The sequence below is a fragment of the Ahaetulla prasina genome, chromosome 1, assembly GCF_028640845.1.
Source record: "Ahaetulla prasina isolate Xishuangbanna chromosome 1, ASM2864084v1, whole genome shotgun sequence".
Classification (NCBI taxonomy): Eukaryota; Metazoa; Chordata; class Lepidosauria; order Squamata; family Colubridae; genus Ahaetulla; species Ahaetulla prasina.
The window spans coordinates 219,227,179-219,254,875 of record NC_080539.1 but is presented as its reverse complement, the minus strand read 5'-3'; the positions used below and the strand labels follow the sequence as shown (position 1 = coordinate 219,254,875).

General features: G+C 41.2%; 1 protein-coding gene and 1 long non-coding RNA gene across 4 annotated transcripts in view; one reads left to right on the top strand and one right to left on the bottom strand.

The window, feature by feature from the left end:
* Window positions 1-27,697, top strand: part of LOC131202366 (uncharacterized) — a 59,318-nt gene that overhangs the window by 2,255 nt on the left and 29,366 nt on the right. The gene's annotated exons all lie outside the window — the stretch shown is intronic.
* Window positions 24,214-27,697, bottom strand: part of STK39 (serine/threonine kinase 39) — a 142,605-nt gene continuing 139,121 nt past the window's right edge. For all 3 annotated transcript variants that reach the window (XM_058191249.1, XM_058191257.1, XM_058191266.1), the window contains one exon: window positions 24,214-25,781. In XM_058191249.1, the coding sequence (XP_058047232.1) occupies window positions 25,707-25,781 (75 nt within the window). In that variant the 3' untranslated portion in view covers window positions 24,214-25,706. The remainder of the gene's footprint in view (window positions 25,782-27,697) is intronic.

Sequence of the window (27,697 nt, the reverse complement as noted above, 5' to 3'; positions counted from 1 at the left end):
AATTATTTAATTAACTGACACGTTAAGTTCTTATATTAATACCATTACCTAAAATGAAGTATATTTAATAGATCTGTATCTATATTTTAATCTCCATACATTAGCAAGAATCAAACATGTGGCTAACAACAATCTTGCCCAATCATTTGAGTAATAATAGTAATAATTTGAAGGAACTATCCCTCTGAGCTCTCTCATTGACAAAGTTAGAAGACTCATTCCATTGTTGGTGTCACAGAGAAGTTGTTCCCTTCACCCTCCAGCCCCTTTCCATGTTCCCTCAAAATCTGTTCTAGTCTTCTGAGATCCTCCAGAGATGCTTTCAGGTTCTGTGTCTGAGGCAGAGATGGGGCCAGGGCCATCTGGGAGCGATGCACAGACTCTGGAACCTCCAGAGGCAGACAGCAGAGAGGCAGAGGAACAGGAGGAGCCTGTTCCTAGTGCACACATGCGAAGAGCTGCCAGAAGACAAGAGCAGCTAAAGCAAAAAGTACGACTTGGGAGTAAGGCCAGGAGATGATTGGCCCCTCCCATAAGGCTTAAAAGAGCAGCAATGGCTCTTGGGCTCTTTGTAGGAAAGCAACGTTGCTACATTGGTTTCTAGTCGGCATCTGGTGTTTCTGAACTTCGTGGGGCTTTGACAAGTAAAGCCTTTGGCAGGGTGCCAAAGAAGACAAAGGTTTGTGATAAGGCCGAAGGACTTTTTCTGAAGGATTTGTTTTGGAATTAATTTGGACTAAGCTGAGAATGAAGTAATTCTCAGCTGTTCTAATAAAATACGTTTCTTTAGGACTGAGTGTGTTTGGTAATAACTACTTGGGCCTAGGTCACAACAGAAGGCAGTAGGGCGAAAGAGAAGAGAATGTCCTGCTTAATGAACAAGCATCATATAGAGCCATGAGCCTGAATATTGTATGTAAAAGTAGATTTAACATCTTTAGGGAATTTCTTTAGGGAACTTTAGGGAACAAGAGTTGAATCAATAATGAAATAAATACAGGTAGTCCTTAACCTACAATCACAATTGAGCCCAAAATTTAGGTTGCTAAGTGAGAAATTTGGTAAGTGAGTTTTGCTCCACTTTACAACTTTTCTTGCCACATTTGTTAAATGAATCACTGCAGTTGTTAAGTTAGTAACACAGTTCCTAAGTGAATCTGGCTTCCTTATTGACTTTGCATGTCTGAAAGTCGCAAAAGGGGATCCCATGACCTCAGGACACAGCTTCAAAAACAACTTCCAATGGTCACTAAATGAACTGTTGTAAGTCGAGGACAACCTGTTAATACCTTTTCTCCAACTGATGCTGGGTCAAAACGTAAAAAGTGAGTTTTCTGGCATGATGAAAAGTTAGGTTTTATCTTAATGCTTTCGAGCAAATTCTTGCAGTTATGCTGATATGATTCAAAAAATCTTCAACAGATTTCTGTGGGTGTCAGAGAAGGATTTTGTCCACATTGTTCCAGTGTTTACTCAAGTGCGAACACTTAAATAATTTGCTCTTTAACTAAGGCAGGCAATCCTTGGCTTAGAGGCCCCAGCTCAATCTCTCAACTGACCAACAACCACAGATAGTGTCCTGGTGACACAGAAATTTCACAAGAAGGAATGGGGGTCCCCAAATCATAGCCCTTTTAAAATGGCCCTTATTGTAGAGTTGGAGGGAGGTGAGAAGAAAACCTTTTGATTATGCAGAAGCCTTGCACTCCCATGCTCACTATTATTTTACCATTTTGACCCCAAAACTGAAACCATGACACGAAACCATTTTGACCTCAAATTTTTGCAGCAAAGTTCAGGGGGGTTACAGTCAGAAGGTTTTTTAAAAAAATGGTAATGTAAATTTTTGCACCTACAAATGTATTTTTCTCAAAGTCCATATATTGTTCATGTGGCCCAGTGATACCACTACTCCAACTTCTGCTATTGATTTTCAATTATGTGATTTGGGATTTGGGAAGGACTTGAGGTTGACAATTGGATTGGTTCACTTCATCAAAGCACCATGTTCCTGTTCCCAGTATTTATCACCTTTGACCTAAAAATCATATTTTCCAAAATGGATCATTTTGTTGCTAGATTTTGGCCCTATGATCCTGGAGCTCAAACAAAACTTCAGACCATCTCATGAAGCCTATGGGCCAAAGGTTTCCCACACCTATTCTCTAAACAGGGATGGCCAGCGTTCAGTTAGTTAGTTCCCATCCTCCTTTATCATGGTTCTAAGACTAATGGGAATTCGAGGTTAACGTTTAGAGCAGGGGCGTCAAAGTGGATTTGAGGGCCAGATCAGCATTGTAGTTCTCCTCTGTGGGCTGGCTGGGCAGGGGGAGAAGGGACGGACGCCTCCTGTAGCACTTTGCCCTCCAAAATGGGGCACAAGAGAGCAAACCCCCCCCCCAACCGCCCCATTTTGACTACCAGAGGCACCACTGGCCATTCCTTTGCTATTTCCAGGCTGGCCCTCGCGGGTCAAATTTAAGCACCCAACGGGCCATGTACGGCCCATGGGCCTTGATTTTGACACCCCTGGTTTAGAGAATCAAATATTGCCCAGTCCTGCCATTTTAGCTAGGCTTTGATTATTGAATATTATTAAGAAGGAGATTGGGAAAGAGACATGCACATTTTTATTGCTCAAGGGATTGTTTTGACAAGTTATAAAAGAGAAAAAAGGAGCCACATTGAATTTTTAAAAAGCAGTAGCGAGGAATTGAAGAATTCAGCAGCATCAAGGGCTGTATTAATGACTGTGTCTCATTTTCAAATGTAGGGTTATGCTTAAATAAGGTCTTGGCATCTCTTTTTCAATTCTTTATGATCTGCTATACTTCTAGAGTATCTATCTGGATAAATCATGAGTTGCAGCTGACATCTAAGCAAATATTTGTACTTAACAATTCTCAAGCAGCTATTTGTTTACTCCGAACTTCTATACAATCAATAAGCTACATAATTCATTGACTGGATCTTATGCATAATATTAGAGTTTAAAATTAAAATGTCTTTGAGTTATTAACTCACAGATTATTTCTAAAGCAACTTATTCGAAGGGAGAAAAGTTTATTCCGCTGGGGAACGTTGGGCTCCAGAAGGCCTGCAAAACGGTCAGGATAATCAGAGGAATAATGTATTTATTGAGCTTAGAGGTCCTTCCCTTTTTGACTGACAGGCTGGGCATCAAAAAGGATGTGGGAGAAATCCTTGAGCCTTTGCAAAATCACAGTCCACTTTTCATTAAAATAGCCCCTCTTTTTTCAGGCTTCTGCCTAAGGCTGAACGATGTTGTGGTTGTGCAGTCTGAATAAAGAGGGGCTGTTATCACTGGTGTCATAAGACGAGCAAAGCTATGCTTGCATGCATGTGAGATCCTAGTTTGATTCTTCCAAATGTTTTTTTTGAAATACAGGTACTGGTAGTCCTCGACCTATGACTACAACTGAGCCCAGAATTTCTGTTCCTAAGCAAGATAGTTGTTAAGTTAATTTTGACCCATTTTATGGCCATTCTTGCCACAGTTGTTTAGTTAGTGACATGACAGTTAAGTGCATCTGGCTTCCCCATTGACTTTGTCAGAAGGTTGCAAAAGGGGATCACATGATCCCAGGACACGGCAACTATCATGCTGTGGGACCAAGCTTCCCAATCACGTGACCAAGGGGATGCTGCAATAGTTGTTAAGTGTCAAAAACACTCATAGCTCACTTTTTTCAGGGCCTCGTAACTTCAAACAATCAATCAAACAAGCAAACATCAACCCTAACCAAAGAGAGAAGCAACCTGGAATTAAGGAGAAACTTCTTAACAGTGAGGACAATTGACAAGTGGAACAGCTTGCCTTCAGAAACCGTGGGTGCTCCATCGCTGGAGATTTTTAAGAAGAATACAGCCACTTTTCAGAAATAGTATAGGTTCTCCTGCTTGAGCAGGGGACTGGACTAGAAGATCTCAAAGGTCCCTTCCAGCTCTACTCTACTCTACTCTACTCTACTCTACTCTACTCTACTCTACTCTACTCTACTCTACCCTACCCTACTCTACTCTATGAATGGTTTTAAGTTAAGAACTTCCTGTATGCACATTCTTAATGCCACACCAATCTGAAAACAAAGAAATTACTAATTACATCTATTCTCTGCCTCCCAAGTATCAGCTGATCGGGAGGAAATGGGGATTTTGCAGTAATCTTCCCCTGGAGTGGGGAAGGAATGGAGATTTTAAAGTATCCTTCCCCTGCCACGCCCACCAAGCCACACACACAGAACTGGTAGTAAAAAATTTTGAAACCCATCACTGATCCCGACCCTCATCTCATAAAACTAATTTATTCCAGCATACAATGCAAAGTGTTGTTTATATAGTCAGATACAAATACAAATAGTAGCAGCCCAAGACAGAAGAAGGAAACAAACACACCTAACAGTGTGTTGTATGAAGCCATTGTGAATGGGAATCATACTCAAGACTGTTGCAGTCTCATTATATCTTATCACTGTATGATAATTGTATGAAAATCTATTTAGACTGATGGAGTAATACCTGAAGTGCAAGATGTATACAGTCATATCATTACCTCCAGGAGGATGGGTGAGGTTTTATGATTGCTGTCTTAACAAGATCTTAAAAACTGATTATCATTCTCATTGGAAATTACAAACAACACATTCCATTAAAAATGGCAAATTAAGTTATGGGAGTGTGCAACAAAGCCAAAATGAAATGTATATCTGAAAAACAAAGAAATTACTAATTACATCTATTCTCTGCCTCCCAAGTATCAGCTGATCGGGAGGAAATGGGGATTTTGCAGTAATCTTCCCCTGGAGTGGGGAAGGAATGGAGATTTTAAAGTATCCTTCCCCTGCCACGCCCACCAAGCCACACACACAGAACTGGTAGTAAAAAATTTTGAAACCCATCACTGATCCCGACCCTCATCTCATAAAACTAATTTATTCCAGCATACAATGCAAAGTGTTGTTTATATAGTCAGATACAAATACAAATAGTAGCAGCCCAAGACAGAAGAAGGAAACAAACACACCTAACAGTGTGTTGTATGAAGCCATTGTGAATGGGAATCATACTCAAGACTGTTGCAGTCTCATTATATCTTATCACTGTATGATAATTGTATGAAAATCTATTTAGACTGATGGAGTAATACCTGAAGTGCAAGATGTATACAGTCATATCATTACCTCCAGGAGGATGGGTGAGGTTTTATGATTGCTGTCTTAACAAGATCTTAAAAACTGATTATCATTCTCATTGGAAATTACAAACAACACATTCCATTAAAAATGGCAAATTAAGTTATGGGAGTGTGCAACAAAGCCAAAATGAAATGTATATCTGAAAAACAAACGTGATACAGAATTTAACACTATTATACATCTAACATAACATTTGTCAACTTTTTTTAGATTTGGTACAAATTATTGCACTTTATTTTGGTTTATAATTTATAATTTGAGGTATACTGATTATGTTGTTAATTATTGCATAATAACCTGATTAAGACTTTACTGACATACAGTTTCAAATTGATGCAAGTTATTCCAACAGGAGCATATTTTAAATTCTTTTTTTCTAATTTTATGGTGTCCTTTTAATCTATTTTCTGCTCCTTTTATTTGTACCTACAAAAAGGATAAATTCGGAAGAAAAAGTAGAAAAAGTAGAAAAGAACAAGAAAAAACTGGTAGTGATTATTCTGCATTTTACACATTTATCTAAAAACAAAGTAGGACCACTGTGGCTTGCGTGGCTGGGACGCAGGGCAGGAGGTTAACAAGCCCATGTTCAAGACCCAAGAGCTGCTGTGGGACAGGGTTGAGCTCTTGTCCTTCACTCCAGCTCCTCATGTGTTAAGAGGCTGGGTCTGCGCACCACTGAGGTCGGCAGCTTGGCGGTTCGATTCCTGTGAGCGAATAAATCACAAAGGGACAAGAAAGGAGCCTCCCCTGATTGCCTGATTGGCATTCAGGCATCCCATGGGTAAATGATAACACCGCCCAAAAAATTTCTTTCACAGAGGCAGCCAGCCGCCTCAGTGATCCCTGGCAAATTTTGAGTAGTTCAGAGAACCGGCTGGCCCCAGAGTGGGGTGGGAATGGAGATTTTGCAATATCCTTCCCCCAGGAGTGGGATGGGAATGGAGATTTTGCAGTATCCTTTCTTTGCCACGCCCACTAAGCCACGCCCACCAAGCCACGTCCACAGAACCAGTAGTAAAAAACATTGGATTTCACTACTGGCTAGGTGGTCTTGTGATTGGGTGACCATGGCCAACTCAATGTCACTCACGTCAAGGGGCACTTCATCAGCCTCTGCTCACCCCTCCCAGTCACTCCTCCCCTGCCTGCCCAGGTTCCTTAGGGGCCCAAGAGGAAGCAGTTGTTGGAGCTAAGCAGCCACCATGAGAAAGAGTTGGCAAAAACAGCTGGCTCAGTTCAAATTAGATCTGACCGAGAAGGAGGCTCAGCAGAAGCACATCACTGAGGACTAGGAGCATAGGCTTTCCAAGCAGAGGGAAGACCTGCAGGAGTGCAAGGTCAGGTACCGGTGCCTGGAGGCTCAGCGGGCTGAGATGGTCAGCCAGTTCCAGGCCATGATGTAGTCCCACTGGAACAAGGCCCTCTGGCTCTTTGCCACCACTGGCACTTCCCTCCAGCCTTTGCCCAAAGCCCTGCATCAGAAGGCTGAAGCAGACCCCAAGTCAGAATTTCTTCCCCTCCCCCTCCGACCCACACAGAAAGACCGCGACTCTCTGCAGCAACACAAGCATTCATTGCACATATCCAGCCCAGGGGCCATAATTTGAGGACCCCTAATTTAGTGCAACATAAAAAACGCAAATAATTTTTCTGCAGACCACCAAAATTTTCTCACAGACCACCAGTGGTCCACGGACCACCAGGTGGTGACCGCTGGGCTAGAGAATTGAAGCCCTTGCATTTCCATGCTGGATATTCCTGAATTGCCTTTGATGCTAGATATCAAGATAAATATCACAGAGGAGGAAGAAAAGGAAGAACCTCATCCATCACTACCATATTCACTTTGCTGTATTATCTTTTGGTCTGTTCTTAAGAGAAATGTTCCTTCCATTTTAAGAACTAAATAAAACTTCTAGGTAAACATCTTAGTTACTTGTATCTCAACCAAAAAAAATAAAGACAGAATTGAGTCACAAAAGACAGCATGAAAAATCCTGGGAGTATTTTGAGTGTTTCTCAGATATGGGAAGTTTTAATTTTGAAAGGGAATCTGTACTGGTTGTTTGTGTCTCCACAGGAGCTAGTAAATTAAATGTTGGGGAATTCTAATAAAATAGAAAGACTCTAATGAGAAAATTTAATTGGTCATTATGGGAATAAGGTAGGAGAAAAAAGAATGGCTGGGATTAAAGTTAGGCAAATCTCAACTCTCGTGGATAAACAGTTAAATATCACCAAGTGAGTATAGATGATCTGCAATTTAAAGCAAGAGGGAAATGAAAATGAGAAATTATTGCTGAGATGCATGAAGTGTCAGTGATAGAAAGATATATTATATATAGGATGAACAATTGAAAATACCCTGGAGACCCAAATGGAACAATTGCTAAAAGCAGGCAAATAAAATTTAATTTACTTGTTTATTGCATTTTCACACCACATAATTTAATAGTTCGTGACAGTGCCCAAAATGTGGCAATTCGAGCTGCATATAGAATAGCAACTGTGTTCAAATATCGTCTCCTTTGAAATGGAGCCGAGATATACAGATCACTTAAGAAGCAAGGATTCAACTTTATTATTCCATATTGATGCAGAAAGGAGCTAGGAGGGAACGGTCAGAGTTAAGATCTGAGAATACATACATCTTGGCTTCATTTGATTAACCTTTTTGAAGTCTTGGTCCTCTAAAGTCTTGGTCCTGTAAAATTTTTACAGAAACCACCCTCACACAGCTGACAAGTAAGGGGAACCTGCAGGAGGCCACCATCACATAAGAAAGGTAGGTATTGAAAATAGGAGGAAATGTCCTCAACCGGTTATAAATATCTCACTTACACAAACACATAGAAAGACTGAGCGAAGGCATTTTCTTCCTAAGTGAAAAGACAAGCATTATATACTGGCCTTTTAAAGGCCTCAACACAGCATATCATTGTGACTAAAATTCAGAAGGAATCTGAGAGCCCCTTTTCGGATTAACACATTTAAAGTCATTTATTAAAAGGCAAAAACTTTCACAGCTACACCTCACAGCGCCAATTGCAATTACTGATCAAAACAATGTAGGATTTGAATTGTAGGGTGAGTTCTACCTAGTCTTGATGTTCTAATCCAGAGGTGTCTCATTCAAGGCTGATGGACCGGATCCGGTCCACGGGATGCTTAGAACTGGCCTGTGGGGCTGGCCTGGAAACAGCGAAGGAACGGCCCACAATGCCTCTGCCAGTGAAAACCGGGCTCCGTTTTCACTGGCAGACGGTTGCAGGAAGCCGTCGCAGCTGAAAATGGAGCTCGGGAGCCCGTTTTTGCTGGCAGAGCGCTCAGGGCACCACAGGCTCCCCTGACATGAGTAACGTCAAGCTGGCCACACCCACCCCACCCAGTGGTGGGATTCAAAACAATTTACTACCAGTTCTGTGGGCATGTCTTGGTGGGCGTGGCTTGGTGGGCATGGCAGGGGAAGGATACTGTAAAATCCCCATTCCCTCCCCACTCCAGGGGAAGGTTACTGCAAAATCCCTATTTCCTTCCGATCAGCTGGGACTCGGGAGGCAGAGAATAGATGTGGGCGAGGCCAGTCAGAGGTGGTATTTATTGGTTCTCCGAACTACTCAAAATTTCCGCTACCGGTTCTCCAGAACTGGTCAGAACCTGCTGAATACCACCTCTGTCCCCAGCCCCCGGAGGTCAAACATAACCCTCAATGAAATTGAGTTTGAAACCTCTGCCCTAATCGCCGTAGTAAACTGGCTCACAAACTGGCAAATAACATATAAAATACAAGGATGGGTAATCCCATATTTTTCTGTTGAATGAAGTGATGAATGATTTTGCATTGTTGATTGAGTAAGTAGATGCAAATATTAAAGTCAAGATTCACCATGAAACTGACCATTATAGAACAGTTTCTCCAACATTAACCATTTTTCAGGGATTGTATGCTCAATGAACACTGAAAATAATGAGAAAACCAACATATTTTGTAGATACATTTCTCATCCGGTGCAGATTCCATCCTTATTAATATATTAATTTCTCATCCAGTGCAGATTCCTTCCATATTAATACATTAATTTTTAGGACTGATGAATTTTTAGGACTGATGAATAATATATTAATTTTTAGGACTTTATGTCCAAAAAACCCAAAGTCGTAATAAAATATTTAAGCAATGCAGGGGTAAGTTTGATCTTTACTGCATAGTAAGATGGTCCCCACATAACTTTTCACACAATGGCATGGTTTTATTAACATATGCCACTAAGATTACAGACTTCAAATGTGAATATCCTACTAAGTCTCAAACCTTTGGGGATAGATTTATCAACTGAATAGCACAGACGTAATTACTGAACAGCTTCTAAATGGAATAAAATCTTAATGGCATAGAATTAACCCCAGGATATAACGTGGTGGTAGTATTGATGAAAGTAAAAGCTTTTTTGAGTAATTTTGTTTGGCATTTTGCAAAAACGCACCGCTATGGCCTTTGGTAGTATCATCATTTAGACTTGTTATACAGCGTTAGCCATGAAGTCTTCCGATGTTTCCTGCTCGTGGATAAGTATCACAATTTGCTGAAATCGTTTACGGATGGGAATAGGCAGCAAGAGGCAAAAAAAACCCCACAGATAACATAATCTTAGGAAAATTTAATTTCAACCGTAATCCAAAAGTTATCCTTGACTTACGACCACAATTGAGCCCAAAATTTCTGTTATTAAAGGAGACATTTGTTAAGTGAGTTTTGCCCCATTTTACGACGTTTCTTGCCACGCCTGGTTAAGTGAAACACTGCAGTTATTAATTTAGCAGCACGGTTGTTAAGTGAATCTGGCTTCCCCGGTGACTTTGCTTGTCAGAAGGTCGCCCAAAGGGATCACATCACCGCAGGACACCGTAACCGTCATAAATACGAGTTAGTTGCCAGGCGTCTAAATTCCAAATCACGATAAGTCACTTTTTTCGGTGCCGTTGTAACTTTGAAAGGTCACTAAATGAACTGTTGCAAACGGAGGACTCCCTATATACTGTATTTAAGTAAATACTTTTGTAGGAATGTAACCTACATGGTTTTTTTTTTTTCAAAGAGAGCATCTATTTCCCTATTTTGAGCCAATAATTTGGCTAAGCAACGATTCCCGTTTGCCAGTTATATAATAAGCTTCCCAATAGCTTTCCTCCTCTTCTTCCTTCATATGCCTGGAACAAAAATGCAACAGTGTCCTGAAAGTTCCTCCCTTCCATAAAACTCCCTTAAAGAGGGAAAAAAAAATAGAAGGATGTCGGGGAGGAAAAGATTCAAGTGAGCTGAAATTCCTAATTTCCACAAAGTCATGATCCTGATGAAAACTTGTAGGGTTTCATCCAGTGGTGGAATTCATTTTTTTTATTACCAGTTCTGTGAGCGTGGCTTGGTGGACGTGGCTTGGTGGGTGCAGCAGGGGAAGGATACTGCAAAATCCCCATTCCCTCCCCACTTCAGGGGAAGGATACTGCAAAATCCCCATTTCCATCCCACTCCAGGGGAAGGATACTGCAAAATCCCCATTCCCTCCCCACTTCAGGGGAAGGATACTGCAAAATCCCCATTCCCACCCCACTCCGGGAGAAGGATATTGCAAAATCCCCATTCCCACCCCACTCTGCGGCCAGAGGTGGCATTTCCTGGTTCTCTGAACTACTCAAAATTTCCACTACCGGTTCTCCAGAACCTGCTGAACAGCACCCCTGGCTTCATCTATTTGCTGGCAAAATCAGTGTTGGGCTCTTTCATATATCTTACATGGCCCTTTTCAGTGATTTACTGTAGGCAGCGATGGGGAACTTATCGTCCCTTTATGACTTGTGGACTTCAACTCCCAGAATTCCTGAGCCAGCATGGAATTCTGGAAGTTGAAGTCCACAAGTCATAAAAGGGCCATGATTCCCCACCCTGTTGAATCACCAGCCATTTGCCTATTATTTGTGGACTGAAAGCAGAGGTGGGTTTCAGCAGGTTTTGACCAGTTCTGGAGAACCAGTAGTGGAAATTTTGAGTAGTTCAGAGAACCAGTAGTAAAAATTCTGACTGGCCCTGCCCCCGTCTATTCTCTGCCTTCCGAGTCTCAGGTGATCGGGAGGAAATGGGGATTTTGCAGTAACCTTCCCCTGAATTGGGGACGGAATGGAGATTTTACAGTATCTGCCCTCTGCGATGCCCACCAAGCCACACCCACAGAACCGGTAGTAAAAAAAATTGAAACCCACCACGGGTGGAAAGCTTCTGGCACTAGAGCGAGCTGTCATACTCCCTTTCCTAACATCAACAAGAAAAACGGTATGACATTCTGCGGTTGCGACTACTTCTCTATCTCCAAAAATAAAATAGGAACTCAGAAAAAGGCTATATTTATTCTTCTTCCATTAGCTCCCTTCATGACTGCTTGAAAAATCAGCATCTCTCTTCAAAGCAATTTTAGTTCATCCTCGAACAGATACAGTAGTTGATTTCCAGCAGGATCTGAAATGCTTGTAAGAATGGATCACCCTTGAGAGCAAGGAATTGTAGCCTTCAGTTCCTCAGACGGTATAGCTAGGAAGAAATGGAAACTAGCGAACAAGAGGAAGGAATTCTTGAAGACTTGGATTTCATATGGGTGGGACAGTGAAGTTAGAGATCTCTGGAGGGCCCGGGACAGGGGTTATTCCTCTGCCCTGGTCCTTTTAGATCTCTCAGCGGCTTTTGATACCATCGACCATGGTATCCTGCTGCGACGGTTGGGGAGTTTAGGAGTGGGGGGCACCGTTTTTTGGTGGTTCTCCTCCTAACTCTCTGACCGGTCGCAGACACTGTTGGCAGGGGGGCAGAGATCGACCGCAAGGCGCCTCATGTGTGGGGTGCCACAGGGGTCGATTCTCTCGCCTCTCCTGTTCAACATCTATATGAAGCCGCTGGGTGAGATCATCCGTGGTTTTGGGGTGAGGTACCAGCTGTACACTGATGATATCAAGCTGTACATTTTCACCCCTAACCACCCCAACGAAGCTGTCGAAGTGTTGTCCCGGTGTCTGGAGGCCGTGCGGGTCTGGATGGGGAGGAACAGGCTTAAACTCAACCTCTCCAAGACTGAGTGGCTGTGGATGCCGGCATCCCGGTACAGTCAGCTACAGCCGCTGCTGACTGTTGGGGGCGAGTCATTGGCCCCAATGGAGAGGGTCCGCAACTTGGGCGTTCTCCTGGATGGACGGTTGTCTTTTGAAGAACATCTGACGATCGTCTCCAGGAGAGCTTTTTATCAGGTTCACCTGATCCGTCAGTTGCGCCCCTTTCTAGACCGGGATTCCTTATGCACAGTCACTCACGCCCTCGTCACTTCTCGCCTGGACTACTGTAACGCTCTCTACATGGGGCTCCCCTTGAAGAGCACCCAGAGGCTCCAGTTGGTTCAGAATGCGGCTGCGCGGATGATAGAGGGAGCTACTCGTGGCTCCCATATAACACCTCTCCTGCGCAAGCTGCACTGGCTGCCTGTGGTCTTCCGGATGCAATTCAAGGTGTTGGTCACCACCTTTAAAGCGCTCCATGGCTTAGGACCGGGGTATTTACGGGACCGCCTACTGCCACCGTTTGCCTCCCATAGACCTGTGCGCTCCCATAGGGAGGGCCTCCTCAGGGTGCCGTCAGCCAAACAATGTCGGTTGGGGACCCCCAGGGGGAGGGCCTTCTCTGTGGGGGCACCTACCCTCTGGAATGAGTTTCCCCCAGGACTTTTACAGCTTCCTGACCTTCGGACCTTCCGCCGTGAGCTGAAGACGTATTTATTCTTCCGTGCAGGACTGGCATAAAATTGAAATTTACTAGTAATTTTAATGGGGTTTTTTATGGTTTTAATATGTATTTTAATTTATGGGCCAAATTGAATAGGTTTTTTAAATTGGTTTTTAAATTGTATATTGTACGTTTTCATTGTGTTTTACTTGGCTGTAAACCGCCCTGAGTCCTTCAGGAGAAGGGCGGTATAAAAATTAAATTATTCATTCATTATTCATTATTCAGAGAGGAAGGAAGATCTGCATAACGTTGGCTGCTATTTCCAGCCTTGTCCGAACATTTTAACAAACTTAAGGGAACTTAAGAATTATAAGTTCCCTATTTATTATTGGCAACCTTAACACATCCAGATAGGAATCAGAGAAGCCTCATTGTATGGGTGTAACAAAGATCGCCTAGCTTAAACAAAAAAAAAAAATCAAGCTTTTTGCCATTGCAATCAGTGTTAGGAAACCAACACTTGACTAGAGATTGTCCTTGCCTTATAGCCATTTGTTTAGCAACCATTCAAAAAAACTATTGAAAAAAATGACTTGCACTTATAACCACTGCAGCATTCCCCAGTCACATGATCAAAATTTGAGTCCTTGGCAACTGGCACGGAGCTATGACGGTCGCAGCATTGCAAGGTCATATGAGATCACCATTTGCAATCGGCTCAGCCAGCTTCCGACAAGCAAAATCAGTGGGGGAAGCTGGATTCACATAAGGACCATGTGATTCACTTAACAACCATGACAAAAAATGGTCATCATAAAATTGGGTGAAAACGTCACATCTGCCTTGCTTAGCAACAGAGGTTCTGGTCCCGGTTGTAGTTGTAAGTCAAGGACTACGTGTATTAAAGCTGAACGTATCGATTAAAAAGCAGAGTGTTGCCAATGCCATCTTTGGGACAAGCATGCCAAATTGCTGTACCCAGTGTGAGATCTCTTTAAGTTTTCAGACACACAAGCAGTCATTCCAGTCTCCTTGGCTCATTAATTTCTCCCAGCTCCCTCACAGTGTTTTGCAAATGGCAATTCATGATTTATCGTTTGTTTTTATTAATCTTTAAAAGAATGGCTCTCCTTAAAATTATGATTTCATCCACTTCGTTATGTCTTGATTATCTTTCCACATTTCATTTGGAAGTAGCCAAAGCTGGATATATCTCATCTACTTACTCTAATGCCTTTGGCTTCGCAGACATTTTATTTTATAGCAACGCAATGATCAAAAACACAAATCCCCCAAATTTGAACTGAAAAGATATAGAGAACTAAAAGCTGTGGGAACCACATAGCTGTAGGCACAGTAAATAAGCTTAATTTAAAAAAAAAAATTAGCTTTCATAAATCACTGAAACAACAGGGAGCCCCAAAGTGTTAAGAAGGGAACACCATCAACGCTAAACAGCTTGTGCACATTTGGACTCTCCTACCCCACAGATATAGATATAAGCTAAGTTGTGTAATAAATCTTGATCTTAATATAAACAAGAATGAAGCCAACGAGTGAATTCTCTTTGGAGCTCAACAGATTGCCTAACTGTAAAGAAAAGGCAATGAAAAGTCATTGATTCTAAAAAAGTACGAGAGAGAAAACAGGTGGATAGACAAGAGAGATTAAATATTACATAGGAACATAATTGCCTCATAACTCCGTAATCTTCCTATAATCAGCTATAACGGCCCTTTGACATCGGCTGAGAAATGAAGAGCAGGGCCTGTTTTCAGAGGTGAGCTCATGCCAAAGCAACAACAACAACAACAACAACAACAAAGCAGAAAGATGACAACGCACACACAGACCATGTGGGTCGTTTAGCCAACTTTTGCTTGGGGGCATGTTTTCTAAATGGATCTGTCGAACATCTCATTTGCATGATGATCCAGCCGTGCCCAGGCCTCCCATAACGATGGAAGCTGTCCATTAACTTGGTTTCATTCCGCAGGTCTGATTGCTTTGGCTATGCAGATAAGCCTGACAAGTGGCAATCCAGCAATCATAAACAGCAGACATAAAACTACAGTGTTTTTTTTTTGTTTTTGTTTTTAATGTCCCTTGTAAGGTTGGGTTTATCTGCAATGGCAAAATGAGTCAGACCGTGTAGCAGAATTCAGCTATTCAATCTAGATATCTAATCATTTCGGCCGTGGTATAAAAGAAGGACAAGCTAAAAAAAGAAAAACAAGAGAGATTTTCTAACACTAAAAAAAAAAAAAAGCGTTTGTGAGGGTTTTTTATTTGTTTGTTTTTTTGCTTATGTGGGCAAATCCTACAGTTCGTTAGTGGAGAATTAAAGATGCATAAAAGCAAAAGTTACTTTTATGGGCACAAAACCAAAGGCTCATGTAGTCCAGCATGCTGTTCCTACAAGATGTCTTTCGGAAGCCCATGTGAGGATATGAGGTTAATCAAACTCACATTCTCCAAGACCTGGTATCCAAAAACAAGTGACCTCATTAAAGTTTGGTGAGCGTTTTTCCCCCCCACCCGTGGAACTTGAATGCTTATCTTCTATTTTTCAGCCTTTACTCTGTGCACTGAGCTGATAGAGGGAGCTGCCAAATGACTTTGAGAACTTATATGTATAACGTTAAGAAGTGCTGATTTTGTTCACAGAATGAACCTTTGTGATTAACTGGCACCAACTATTTTAGGAAGTCAAAAAGAAATTTAGCAAATAGATCAACACGCACGATTATGGGCATTAAAGTTTCTTGGCAATAAAAATTTCCATTCCACTGAAGTCAAAACTGATGTATACTAAAACTCAAAAGGAACGCACTCCTTATAACTTCTCATATCTCGCAAATGAAAAATAGAGCAATCAATCTCTGTGGCAGAACTGGAAGCAAAAAGCAGAGCTGTGGCAAAGCTATGTCTGGGACAGGGGTGTCAAACTCAAGGCACGGGCGCCAGATACGGCCCACGGGGAGTTTAGATCTGGCCTGCAGGGCCGCCCTGGAAATGGAGAAGGACCGGCCCACAGTGCCTGTGCCAGAAAAAACAAAGCTTGGGAGAGTTGCGTGCAGCCCTCCCGAGCTCAGTTTTCACTGGCAGAGGGTTGCAGGAGGCCATCACAGCTGAAAATGGAGCTCAGGAGCCAGTTTTCACTGGCAGAGCACTGGAGCAACCACAGGCGCTGACATGAGTGACGACACAACACTGGCCACGCCCACTCTGGCACCCCAAGTTCAAACACAACGCTGATGCGGCCCTCAATGAAATCAAGTTTGACATCCCTGGTCTAGAATGAGATAAACCAACTTTTTAGTGTAGGATCCAATCTGGGTCGGTCACCAGGACCAGAAGTTTAGTCTTCCGACTTTCCGACTCGTGCTGGAGCCCCTCCTCAGGGAACGTCTCTCTCATCGAAACGTGGGCACATATATTTGCCTTCAGTCCACGTTTTAGACCCATTCACATTCAACATGAGGGTTTGAGGCAGGGGTGAAATGCTCCTGGTTCGGACTGGATCGCCTGATCTGGTAGCGATGGTGGCTGGTGGTTCGGAGAACCGGTAGCAAAAATCCCTGGCCCTGCCCCCTGATCCTGCTGAGCCGCGCCATCATCAGAGGGTTTTTTGGTTTTTTTTACTTTTAAAAGCTTTCCTGGCTGAGGAACTCTGGGAGTTGAAGTCCACAAATCTTAAAGTTACTAAGGTTACTAAGCTACTAAGATCTAAAAAATATAAATAAAATAAAATAATAAAATAAAATATTTGTGTAGCTTTCTGAGATTTGGTGGGTTTCTGTAGTGTTTCACTCTAACTACACAAGCACACAAAATCTCACAAAGCTGTATGTGGCATTTTGTGTGTGTGTGTGAGTCAGTTGTGTTGTGTGTGTGTAAAGTGTGAAAGTTGGTTTTTGAGCTTTTTATGGCTGTGTGAGGTTCCTGCTTGTTGCGGGGCCATTTTGGGTGAAGTGCAGCTGCTTTTACATTGTGTGTAAGTCAGTTGTGTTGTGTTGTGTGTGCGTAAAGTGTGAAAGTTGGTTTTTGGTACCTCTTATTGTTTTATATACTTTGTTTATTATTTTTATTATTTATTGTTATTGGCCGTGCCCACCCAGTCATCTGACCACCAAGCCACGCCCACCAATTAAGCCACACCCACCAATTAAGCCACACCCACAGAACTGGTAGGAAAATTTTTTAGATTTTACCCCTGGTTTGAGGGCCACGTATTGCTCATGTGTATCAGAAAGTTTTGAACATTTCCTTTTTAATGATGATATTTACATTACAAAATTAAATTACATTAAATTCCATTCCCAGTTTGAAGCAGTAAGAATTTATGCTGTGAATTTTTTAGCAAACATGATCACAGATGATTTGAGGGCCGGAGAAGAGGTGAGACTAGGGGATTGCTGTTATGCATGGATAGTCTATGAAGAGTGTAGGTTGGCTGACAATATCAGCAGAATGAAGACTAGTGAAGTGTGGCATGCACAGGTGTTGGAGAGCACAAATGCTTCCTTCATGGATGCACACCACCAGAACAATAATTTTGCAAGTATTCCAGTCCCACTTGTTAAATGAATCAAAGTGAGAACATAAAAACCTGCTCCTACTACCCAAAGCATAATGCAAACGATTGTATTGGAAACTTATTTAGCTTAAAAATTGCTACAAAATGTCTAAAAATAGGTAAACACTTTTGGAGGGTCACAAAAGGAAGAACAATCTGTCTATGGGGCTAGAGAAAAAAGAAATATATTTCATCTCTACTACCTGTCTTCTACCCCATTGCAAATAAATAACTTAGTAGCTTGGTGTATATAAATCAAAACTTTAAACATCCACAGTCCATTGAAAACCTCCCATAATCATAACAGTAATAGCATAAAAAAATCCATTCAAAACCCAGAGTAAACAAAAAGATAAACAGAAAGGTAACAAATAAGGAATAAATGGAAAAGAATAAGACAGCACCCAATATAAACTAAAACAAAGCCTTCCAAAATAATCAAGTATACACATTTTCCCTTAAAAACCAGCAAGGAAGAAGCTAGTTAGATCTCTAAGATGTTCTTGGCCAAAGGCTTCTACTTGTTTAGAAGAGCATATATTTTCTTAGCATTTGAATGTTTGGACCGGCTGGTTTACAAAGATGATGAAACAGCACAGGTAGCTCTGGTATTCATAAAGGTGTGTGTTTGATGTGTGACACAGAAAGTAACCTTCACGTCAATTCGAAAGGATGTTTCTGAACAGAATTCAGACAGCTTTTCTTTTTTCTTTTCTTTCAGAAACAAGGAAGAAGTAAAAACGTTGACTTTAGACTGAGAAGTCGTGGATTGTCCAAAGAGATTGTCAGTCATCCAAGGTCATGGCAGTCTAGGTGCTTTTTTCCAAAAGGCAACTGGACTTCGTTTTTTGTTTGAAGCTTCTTGGATAAAAAGCAAAACATTTTCAAACAACCCAAGAAAGTCCAGTTGCCTTTTGGAAAAAGCATCTTTGTGCATTCAAAATCCCACTCCTAAACTCACTGGGTTTTAGCTGCTCAGCCTTGCATGAGGGGGCAGCTATAGAAACCAAATACGTAAATTAAAAAAGTTTAAGAGACTAGTATTCCCTCTTAACCTAACGTACAGAATCTTGGGACCCTAGAAGTGAAGGCAGGATAAACACTGTAATAAACTTAACTATTTCTGGAGTAGTAAAGTTGAGGAATGGATAATGATCATTACTTAAGAGACAGAAAAACCACCTCTTAATGTTGCTAAATCTATTTTCAACAGCCAATTAGTAGTAGTAAGGAATGGTAGGAACTGTAGTTTAATGAGATCTGTAGACTTCACCGCCTCTATTCCAAGTTAGCTTTCTGCATCCACTTATTTGCACAGAATTTGAATTTGAGGAACAAGAAGACAATGTTATGTGACATCAGATACTGAATCAACAGCTTACAAGTTGCCCAAAAACACACAGTTGATTTCTGATGCTAAGAATTTCACAGAGTGAGAATTTGGGGAGTTTCAGAGCAAGAGAACATCAGGAGCAGGCCGAGTACAACAATCAGTTCTACACAATCTTTTTCAGCACACAAAACATTTCAAAGCTTAATGTATCCCCGCAAGAAAACGGCCAAATCCTGGCAGGAAAACTGCAGCCAAAGGAAGGCTAATCCATTCACAGCAGCACAAGAGTTTGACTTTTTCCCTTTTAACCTTTATCTGTTTTTTGATTAATTGCTCATTCCAAGCAGCTGGGCCAAATTTTATACTAATTGCGTAGCAGGCTCATTAGCCCCATCGAACAAGAGAGATACATCCCTGTAATTATTCAACTGAACAACTGTCTTGTGTTTTGGGTCTGATGATCACCCAAGTTATTTCATCGATATTCTACTTCACATTCAGATGTGCAATCTGGCATTTAGGAGGCTATTTTGGAACGCCACCTAGCATTTTCTGACAAGCCAGGCAGTCAATTCCTGTCACAGTCAATGGATCTGCACTCTCTTGGTCTGAAAAAAGCAGAGCTTGCACTTGCTAGAAAACACTAGGAAGAACTATTTCCCCCTCTTTCTTTCTGCATCTTAGCATTGCTGTGCAGGTTCCTATCAACTTCATGCCTTCCAAAGAACTGAAGGAAGTCCCAGTAGGTGGTTTCTGCTTCCAAAATTACAACCAGCCCAAAATATCATCTGAAATATTGCACAAAAAGCAAGCTCCATTTCACCTTGAGAAGGTAGAAGCAAAAGAAATGCAATGTCTAAATCAGGGGTGTCCAAACTTGGCCCCTTGAAGAGTGGTCGACTTCAACTCCCAGAATTCCCCAGCCAGCAACTTGCTCATATTTATAGCTCATGCTGGCTGGGGAATTCTGGGAGTTGAAGTCCACTTCTCTTCAAGGGGCCATGTTTGGATACCCCTGGCCTAAATGAACTCACACAGAAACCACGTTGCTGGAATTGGTAGGAATGAGAATCCTCTACATCTTGGACCACAAAACACATGAGAACCTCTAGTATCAGGCCAATTGCCTCTCCTTGGATTCACAGGATAAATGTGGTCGCCGACCATGAAAAGATTACTAGTCCTTTACCAGGATTTTTGTCTGCCTCAAAAATACATTCTAATCCATCCACAATGGCTTGCAAGTTTCAATAGCTGGGTTAAGCCAAAAGTAAATCCAATCTCATTATGAATTGGAAGAATGCATAAAATCCTGCAAAATGTACTCTCTGCAAATTGGAAAACACACGTGCACACACACACACACACCCCTGCAAAATGCAGGCCTGAATGTTAGGAATAGTCAGTTTCTGTCTTCTGAGAAATGGAAAGTCATTTCTATTATCTTTCCCTTGTTTTGCTCTGAATTTCTATTTATTTCTATAGATGCGTATTAGGAGATGAGAGAATTAAAGAGTGAGCAGCTGGTTCTAAGGCCAGAAAAGACTATTATGTAAATAGTTGCCAACTGCTCACCTTACTCATCAGGCAGTCTGTGACTTCGAGGGAAAGTTGGGGGAGGGGGTAAGACTGTTGGTCTGAACCACTCTGGGGAATGGGAAGCTCTTGCATCCTTTCACTGGCAATGGGCAATCAATTACAAGTAGCCCTCATTTAACAATTGCTTCATTTAGCAACCGTTACCAGGGCGATAAAGAAGTAACTTTACAACCAATCTTTACATTCACGGTTGTTAAAGCAAAGGAAAGCTGAAGTAAGGTCATAAGGACAGTCGGTTTCACTTAGTGGCTGCCAGTCCTAGTTATGGGCATTAAACAAGGACTACCTGTATTTCATTTGGCTTCTTTAGTGTTTGCAAGATGGATTCTTACTTAGCAAATTGTGTCTAAGGAAGCTATGCAAGGTCTCTTTTCATATATACTGTCCCGGTATAGTTTTTTTTTTCCTGAAAGGTGTTAGTCTAGGCCTCAAGCCTAGGCCTCAAGTTAGTCTAGGGCCTCTGGTGGCTCAACAGACTAAGACAGTCTGTTATTAACACAGCTGCTTGCAATTACTGCAGGTTCTAGTCCCATCAGGCCCAAGGTTGACTCAGCCTTCCATCCTTTATCAGGTAGGTAAAATGAGGACCCAAATTGTTGGGGGCAATAAGTTGACTTTGTATATAAATATACAAATAGGATGAAGACTATTGCTTGACATAGTGTAAGCCGCCCTGAGTCTTCGGAGAAGGGCGGGATATAAATGCAAAAAAAAAAAAAAAAGCCAGAAGTTTGAAGACCAACTATTGGCACCACAGAAGCAGTTTCTTCCTTATTAAAAGACTAAGCCTAATCTTCAGGCATAAGTGTCCTCCATGCTAGATGTTGTTATTCTGTATAGTCAATAGGTGTGGGTTCACTCCTGCTAAATGATTCGACATGGAACATGTAGCGTAGAGCTACATGTGTCAAAACTCGCAGCATCATGCTTTCATCACGTGACGCATTGTGACTTTCCCTTTGGTAAAAATGGGGGCGAGCGTGGCCAGCATGTGATGCATCCGGCTTGCGGGCCGCTAGTTTGACATCCCTGGTGTAGAGGATACCTTCACCTGAAGGAATGCAACTGGTTGTGTAGTACCACAGACTGGATAATGGCTGATTCAACATCCACGTTGTATCTGGGACACTTTTGCCGACTCCCAGCTGCCCTCCCCCCAATTAAGCCAAGTGAAATCATAAGGTTTTGTGAGTTTTGATCAGACAGCTTAATAGTGTGCTTCCTTTCCCAATAAATGGGCTCCGGACAGAGGCTCATTCACCAAATAAAGTTGGTACTAAATAGCAGCAATTGTGTTATTTTCATGGGTCTCTTAAGAAAGATACAATAAATTAAGAGGGCATTTAATGGCAAGCATGCCAGAAGAAGAGAAACCAGAATCAAAAGCTCCTTCTTTCTCATCGGTTTGAATCAAAATTATTGAAGGAAAAAAATAAAATAAAAAAATTGGCAAGCACCTATTTAAATCTTGATGATTTTTTAGATCTAGGGATTTTGGCTATTTCCCCCCCAACATCTGGATATCATGGCAAAAAATTTCATGAGTAATATTTTATTCAACCTATGCAGGTAAACCTTTTAAAGTATTCATGCCCCTACATGCCGTCAATAATACACAGCTGAGCATTAGCTACCACAATTTAATTTCAAAGGCAGTGTTGCCTTTCTACTTGATATATTTTTTTTCTCTCGGGGAATTAGCATACCCTCGACTGTCAACAGTAGTTATATAAAAGAGTTCAGGTATCTAAACTACTGTTCCTGGAGAATTACTGCACAAAGATCCTGATTTAGAGAACTGTGAGCAGAGGGAGAGAAATGTATTAATGCTGCTAGTGGAGACTCACAAACTAGCAGATGTCTTTCTGTAGGGTTCCATAAGACAAATGTGGCAATGATACCAAGGTCTCGCACACTAATTCTATCCAGCTAACAAGATAGTAAGTGGGGGGGGGGAGTGTTCAAAGACCTGGCAAAGGAGTCTGCCCAAAAACTGGGAGAATTTCAGTGAGAATTTAGTTTGTAGCCAGTGGTTTTTAATCAATCCACAGAGAAAGCAAGCCAACTTTTCCTGTTGGAAAGGAGTTTTTGCCCTCTGCACTCCTAATTTTTTTCCTAATGCCATAACAGTCAGACACTCTGTGTTTAATCTGCAAAGTTAAAGAACAGTAAGAGTTTCTAATTCATGCCTTTGAGTATTTCATGTGTTAAAAACCCAATTGCGAAATTGTCACGCAATAAGCAGAAGTAGCGATGATGAGGTTTTGGGAAAGGCTCAGTGGGAATGTGTCTTAAGAGCTCTTTGAGTGAAGCATCACAAAGAAATCTCCTGTACCCCAGGAAACAATGAACTAAGAGGGGCACTAATCCAGATCAAAAAACATCTGATTCTGAACCAATCTCCAAACTTTTGATGGGCTGGTATGGAAGAAAGGGGTCTTTGAAGTAACTTAGCCCCAAACGGTTTCAAAGCTTTTAAGGTTAAAATGAACACAGTAGGCCTGGCAACAATTAAACCAATTAGTGCCATCTAGCCCCAGCACCACTGGGAGTGGGGCGGGGGAGCAGTGGTGGGATTCAAATTTTTTTACTGCCGGTTCTGTGGGCGTGGCTTGGTGAGCGTGGCAGAGGAAGGATACTGCAAAATCCTCATTCCCTCCCCACCCCACTAACCTGCTTTCCAGCTCTATTCTCTTGTGCAGGGCAACAAAAGAAAACTCAGAATAGACTTACCATGCCGATCAGCTGGAAGGCTGGGAGGGAGTGAATAGATCGATTGGGTACCCCAGCCTTACAGGCTAAGCCTCTCTGCAGCCCCCTAGAAGCCAAAACGGGGCATGCGGGGACTCCTAGAAAGGGCGGAGTGGGCAGGGCCAACCAAAGGTGGTATTTGCCGGTTCTCTCAACTATTCAAAATTTCTGCTACCGGTCCAAACCGGCTGAATACCATCTTGGGGGGGGGGGGGCGGGGAAATCCATATCTGCACCAGCATATTTTCCATATAATTGTCAAAGGTGCAGCAGCAGATGTATCTCATCCTAATGAAAACCAGTTCATACGTAAGATATAACATGGTCCATTTCAATTTGGCTTAGCATGTTAAGTGAAGCTATTCATAAGCCATACATCCTGGTTTATTCTTAAATCACTCACACCAGTCACCTCCTGTTTGCATTACTGCAACACACTCTACATTGGGCTGTCCTTGAAGGCCATCCAGGAGTTGCGATTGGTCCAGAATGCAGTAGCACATGTAGTTTTGCGTATCTTGCCGTTCACCTGATTTACACCACGGTGGCGTGCACTTGCCTTGAAAACTACATTAACAGGAATTATAACTGAATTTGTGGATGGAGACCCTTCCACCAAACTCAATCACTGGAGATTATTTTGATAGGTTCCAATCAAATTTCCTTGGCAATATAGAACAGAAACAGTTTACTATTTTCTTCTTTTCCAGGGCTGTTTTTTTAACTTTCCAAAGTAGCCTGCAGCCCTGGGATTTCATGGTGGTCTCCTATCCAAATACTAATCAGATTTAAACTCCGTACAGTTTTTTCAAGATCAGTCAAGATTGGCTTGAAATGCCACTTTCGGTGACTCACAATGAACAAAAAGAATGACAAAAAGGGTAAAGAAACTGACCTTTGTGTTTCAATCCACGGATGGCTAGTAGTTAAGACATGAGAAAATAAGGAGAGAATAATTTAAAGTAAATCTAGATTCATCATGAAGGAAAAGTCAGCAATTTATTTGTGCAATACACCTTTATTTTCCTTTACCTCTGCAGTCAGTCTTTAAGTAATCATTGTGTAAACAACAGAATGGAATGAAATTACATTGAATTGTATGCCAATGGTCTAGAACACCTCAAACATTAATGACAAGGTATTATAAATAACTTTTAAATAACACATTTGCCATTTTTCCCTTAGGTTAGAGAGCTGCCATTTACCTAAACTTAGCAAGGAATTGGTTTTATGTGGGACATCCAGTAAGTCCACGCCTTTGAAAATGTATCAGACTGAAATCTCATTCCAAAATCACTAACTCCAAAATATCTATGCCACAGATTAAGTTTATGACTACTTTGGTCAGAAATGTTTTAAATATTGTGTAACACCTTCTTCTTGTTTCATTTTCTTGATTTTCGTTCACCACTTAAATCATTGCACAAAGCCCTTTCTTATTATTTGCACTCCACCTGGATGTTCTGCAGAATTTCAAGTAAAGCTCAGATTCTTTTCAAGTTTTATTATTATGAAACAATTCCTATCTCTTAATTATAAACCAAATCCATGACGGGTAAAACAAAGGCATTTTAGCTTAATGGCAACTGTTTATACGGTTCAGCTTATAGATTCCCCCAACAAAGTAGGCCATAATTTATTTGTCTTTTGAGTCTCTGCTATAATAATTCATTCTCATGACTCAGAAAATTGAAGCACGGTGTGTGTCTAAAAATGAGATGAGCTTGGTTTAGCATAGGTTCAGGCACAATCTTAGAACGTTAATATTTGCAAGGCACCTCCCACGCCACTGACAATCCAATGAGGGATGCTTAAAGGAACACGCAAACCAAACAAAACCCAAAACTAATGCCTACATCAGTTCAAAACTAGGGATTGTGACAAATACTTCAAAGAGAAATCTCCACTTCCCTTTAAATAAACATAATTTAACTGCAACTAGCACATAAATCATGAAAAGTGGTGGGGGGAGTCCAATTTCATACAGCTAGGAGATATAAATTGCATAAATAAAAGGGGGGAAAATTCACAGTTGGTTTTAAATCAGGAATTCAAGTTTGGCTAATAAACCCTATCGTTTATAATCATGTTCATTCTACATAACAACCAACGAATCAGAATTGTCCACTATATAATGACTGTTTTGTTTGAATTAAAGAAGAAATAGCTCTGACAGCAGATTCCTTTTGTAACCAATGGATACAGCCACTTGAGTGCATTTCCGATCCGTCTGATCTCGTCAGGGAAATCCATCCCAACTGCTGAAGCAGCACTGAGTGGCTTCTGGAATGTTAGCAAGGAGTGGTGGAGCGGTGGGCTTTCGCTTGTTCCAACCTGGTGAGGTGCTACTGGATGAAGCGGAACTCCGTGTGTGGTGCTTGAAAAATTTCCTTCACAATGTAAAGCTGGCCTCTTCGCAATCACACCCTTTTGCTGGGGGGGGGAGGGGTTTCAGGTGCTTTGGCATCAGCTGACGCTTAATTGAGCAAACCCAATCAATTTTACCTCGTCGGGGATTTCCGTACCGTCGCAACCAGAAGCCTGAAAAACACAATGCCAAAGGAAGAGGGTTAGAGGTGCTTAAAGGAAGCTGGGAGAGATTCTAGAGAGAAAGTCAACTTCCTTCCTTCCTCCCTCCCTCCCTCTTCCTTCCTTTTTACAAATAATTCAAGGCACTGAGCATATATCCAACACACTTTCATCCTCATATTTTCCCCACAATAACAACCCTGCAAGGTGAATTGGGTTGAGAGGGATTGTCTGTCCCAAGGTCACCCAACTGGCTTTCATGCTTAAGGCCTGGCTTGAATTCATGGGTCTCTTGCTTTCTAGCCTGGCGCTTTAAAATTACAATAGTGGCCAAAATTGTGGAAACCTTTTGGGAAAAGTGTATTTTTGAGATTTGATGACTAATAACACCACTTTATTTTTGAGTTTCATTCCACTGCTGGAATGGCCTGGGAATAGCCCAGACCTTAACCCAATTGAAAATCTATGGTGCCGACTAAAGAAACTTGTTAGTCAGAAACTCAGCAATAAAACCCAGTTAATAGAAGCAAATCATTAAATTTGGTTTCACATTATAACAGCGGCGGAACTAAAAGACTTGGTTCACTCCATGGGACGATGTTGTAAGACATAATTCATGCTAAAGGTTACCCAACTAAGTTTTAACTGATGTAATAATTTTTGTATATCTCGTTTTTTTCTACATGTTTCTCTTTTCTTCTTTATACTGTAACTGCTATTCTAATAGCAAATCCTTCATAGAAGTTATTGCATTACATTCTTGATTAAATTATCTGTCCATTGATATATAATTTTATGGTACTACTCAAAAAAAAAAAAGTGGTGTTATTAGCTAGTTTTAGAAAATACACTTTTCCCAAAAGGTTTCCACAATTTTGGCCACTACTGTATATTTTATCTATGCAGGTGAAATATTCAGTCAAGAAGCCTTGAGTGAACATGGCAGTTAGAAGATTTAATCTGCTATCTTTTCAACTCTGCCTCTCTTCCTGCATCATTATTTGACATCACCAATGCAAAAGTGAGGTTTAGGTACACTTGTGATAGAAGCAATGTAGCTTTTAATATAAATGAATAGTCCTTTGGCTGTTGTCTAAGAGTGATTCAAATGCTATATGCAGGTTTGGTAGTACTGTATTAAATTTACTGGTATTGTCTATGTTTTAAATGATTAGACAATTCATGCAAATTTATACTGTATGTGATTTTTCAGAGTGAGGTAACAGAATTCAGTGAAACTAACTCCCAGATAAACCAATAACTTTAACTTCAAATATCTTGAACTGGCCTGGACCAATTTGCTACTGAATACAATGGGGTCAGTATAGAGGATTTTGTTAACTAAAGTTCTCATAAATTTATTGACTCAGAGTTTTCAATCAATATTATTAATTACACCAACAGTCTAAACATGTACACTTTCTATTTAAAGCAGGCTAGAGTTCAAAGAGTAGTCTTCAGATTATCCAGGATAACCACAAATTGATACCATTATGAAGAAGGCAAATTTGCTATGTATGCCATTAATCATGTTTTAGGAGTGTCAATAATTATGCTCTTAAACGTTACTGTAAAAATACTTACACTACAGGCAACAAAGGTTTTGTGCACTGCACTTGCCTCCTAGAGCCTTTTCAATAAAATTACGATACAAATAATACAACCCAACATTCAACAAAATGTGCATCCATAGATCAATTTTGCTGAAATGGTCACAAGTTATGTCGTTACGTCTACACAGTTTTGTCATATTTTGTAGGAAGCAGCTGAGGCATCACTTTATGCGGAAACTATTTTAGAGAAAGTTGTCAATGAAGAAGCTATACATTTTGCCACTGATGGCAGCAGATGCTTTTACTGCTGGAGAGCCTGAATTAATATCTTTTATTTCCAAAACTGTAAGACGGGCAGCTCACTGCGTTGGACAT